This window comes from Cyprinodon variegatus, unplaced genomic scaffold (genome assembly GCF_000732505.1).
Source record: "Cyprinodon variegatus isolate N-32 unplaced genomic scaffold, C_variegatus-1.0 Scaffold1362, whole genome shotgun sequence".
Classification (NCBI taxonomy): Eukaryota; Metazoa; Chordata; class Actinopteri; order Cyprinodontiformes; family Cyprinodontidae; genus Cyprinodon; species Cyprinodon variegatus.
Genome location: NW_015151815.1, coordinates 174251 through 175952, shown reverse-complemented (window position 1 = coordinate 175952; position 1702 = coordinate 174251). Strand labels below are relative to the sequence as shown.

At 36.8% G+C, this 1702-nt stretch overlaps 1 protein-coding gene across 1 annotated transcript in view; it reads left to right on the top strand.

Annotated features, from left to right (window-relative positions):
• Window positions 1–902: 902 nt before the first annotated feature.
• morc3 (MORC family CW-type zinc finger 3) overlaps window positions 903–1702 on the top strand; it is a 27283-nt gene continuing 26483 nt past the window's right edge. The window contains exon 1 of the mRNA XM_015402535.1: window positions 903–960. Within this exon, the coding sequence (XP_015258021.1) occupies window positions 922–960 (39 nt within the window). The 5' untranslated portion in view covers window positions 903–921. The remainder of the gene's footprint in view (window positions 961–1702) is intronic.

Below are 1702 nucleotides of genomic sequence, written 5' to 3'. Positions count from 1 at the left end.
TTTTTTTCTCACAATTCTGACTGTTTTCTGACAGCTAACAAGCATTTTAGCCTCAAGCCGTTGCCATGTCTAGAGACTGGCTCTCTTGTTTTCACCTTCTGCTCTTTCATTATTGAACTAGCATCACCAGAGACCCCTCTGACATGTAAATGTTGCCTAATTTTCCACCAATGTGTTACTGGCCCTCACAAACAACTCACATCTTTGTCAGAGAAGCTAAATGCTCCCACATCTCTTCCTTCATGCTGCCCATCTACATCAAGAGCCAAAATTCTGAGATTAAAGTCAGAATTCTGAGATTAAAGTCAGTGTATAAAATGAGAAAAAAATCAGAATTCTGACTTTTTTCTCATATTATAGGCTACTGAAATAAAAATTTTTAATCAGTTTTTTTTTTTCCAGTGGGCCTAATCCTCTTCTGTATTTTACCGTTTAAACAGCAAAGTTAAATCCGTATCTATATTAGACAACAATGATGGGTGAATTAATGGCCTAATCATTGTTTTACAGACGTTTGAGATAATTCTAGAGCTTTTATAATATTATCTGATGATCATCCAAAGGAATTTAATTTCTCCTTTCCTTTTTCCCAACACGGTTTTAAAATTTCTTGACATAGATTAGTTTCACAATGATTCTTTAACTGAAACCAGTAAGTAGAAAGTAATTGTAATCTCAACTGCAGCGGCATTTAACGCTGAAGCAAGCATGGACTTTTATTCTGGAAAATGCTAAATCGGAAGTCATCACATAGACTTCCACTCTTTTTAGCATTATTTATTTTTATTTCTAATTTAGAAACAAACAGTTGCACGTTCAATCTTTGCACAATTGAAGTGAATTTGTTGACCTGTTTACCGTATTTTAAAAACTGTTGAAGACAAGTGTGAGGCTAAGCTCCGCCCATCTGTTCCAGGAAAGATGGCGGAGCAAACACACCGCGGTGTTCCTCTCAGCACGGTAAGCAGCCTGTATCACCTTCTCTACATCATGTTTTTCACGCTGACTATTAGAAAATTCAACATTTAGTAACTTCAGTGTGTGTCCATGTGAGCAGGACCATAATTTATGCAGGTATCTCAGCAGTTCAGCTTGCTGTGTCCACTGTGATGTCCATGGCGGGCGGCGTTTGTGGATTGTTCGACACAATGTTTAATTTAAAACAAACAAATAAGTTACCTTAATTGAAACGTTCAAGTAAATCGGAGCAATTTAAGGCCAATTAGATTATCTTGCCTGTCCCTGTTTTTAATGGAAGGCTGCTCAGTTTCGGTTTCCAGTTGTTTCTCCTGTTATTGCTTTACTGTTCAGTGATAAGATCATCTGGGGGCCCAGAGATCACCAGCTCTTTACCACACTAGTGCATCCAAATGATTCATAAACTAATGCATTTACCATAATACTATTATAATTATAGATTATAGATAGTTTTTAATTTAAAGGTAAAGTTTTAACTTTCATTTTAAAGTATGTTGTAGTCTGTTTTGCTCATCTCTCTGTTTTTCAGCCATTTATGTCTGCATCCAACTGCAGAGGCGTAGCCAGACATTTTTTACAAGGGTTGCCAGGCAATAACCAATGTAGACTGAGGGGGGCTGAAAGCGGATAGGCACCAGAAACTCGCGGTCAATCTAAACTGTTCCAACAGGAAAAAATAACCAGCAAAACATCCATATTTTCTAAATAAATACTAACTATACTT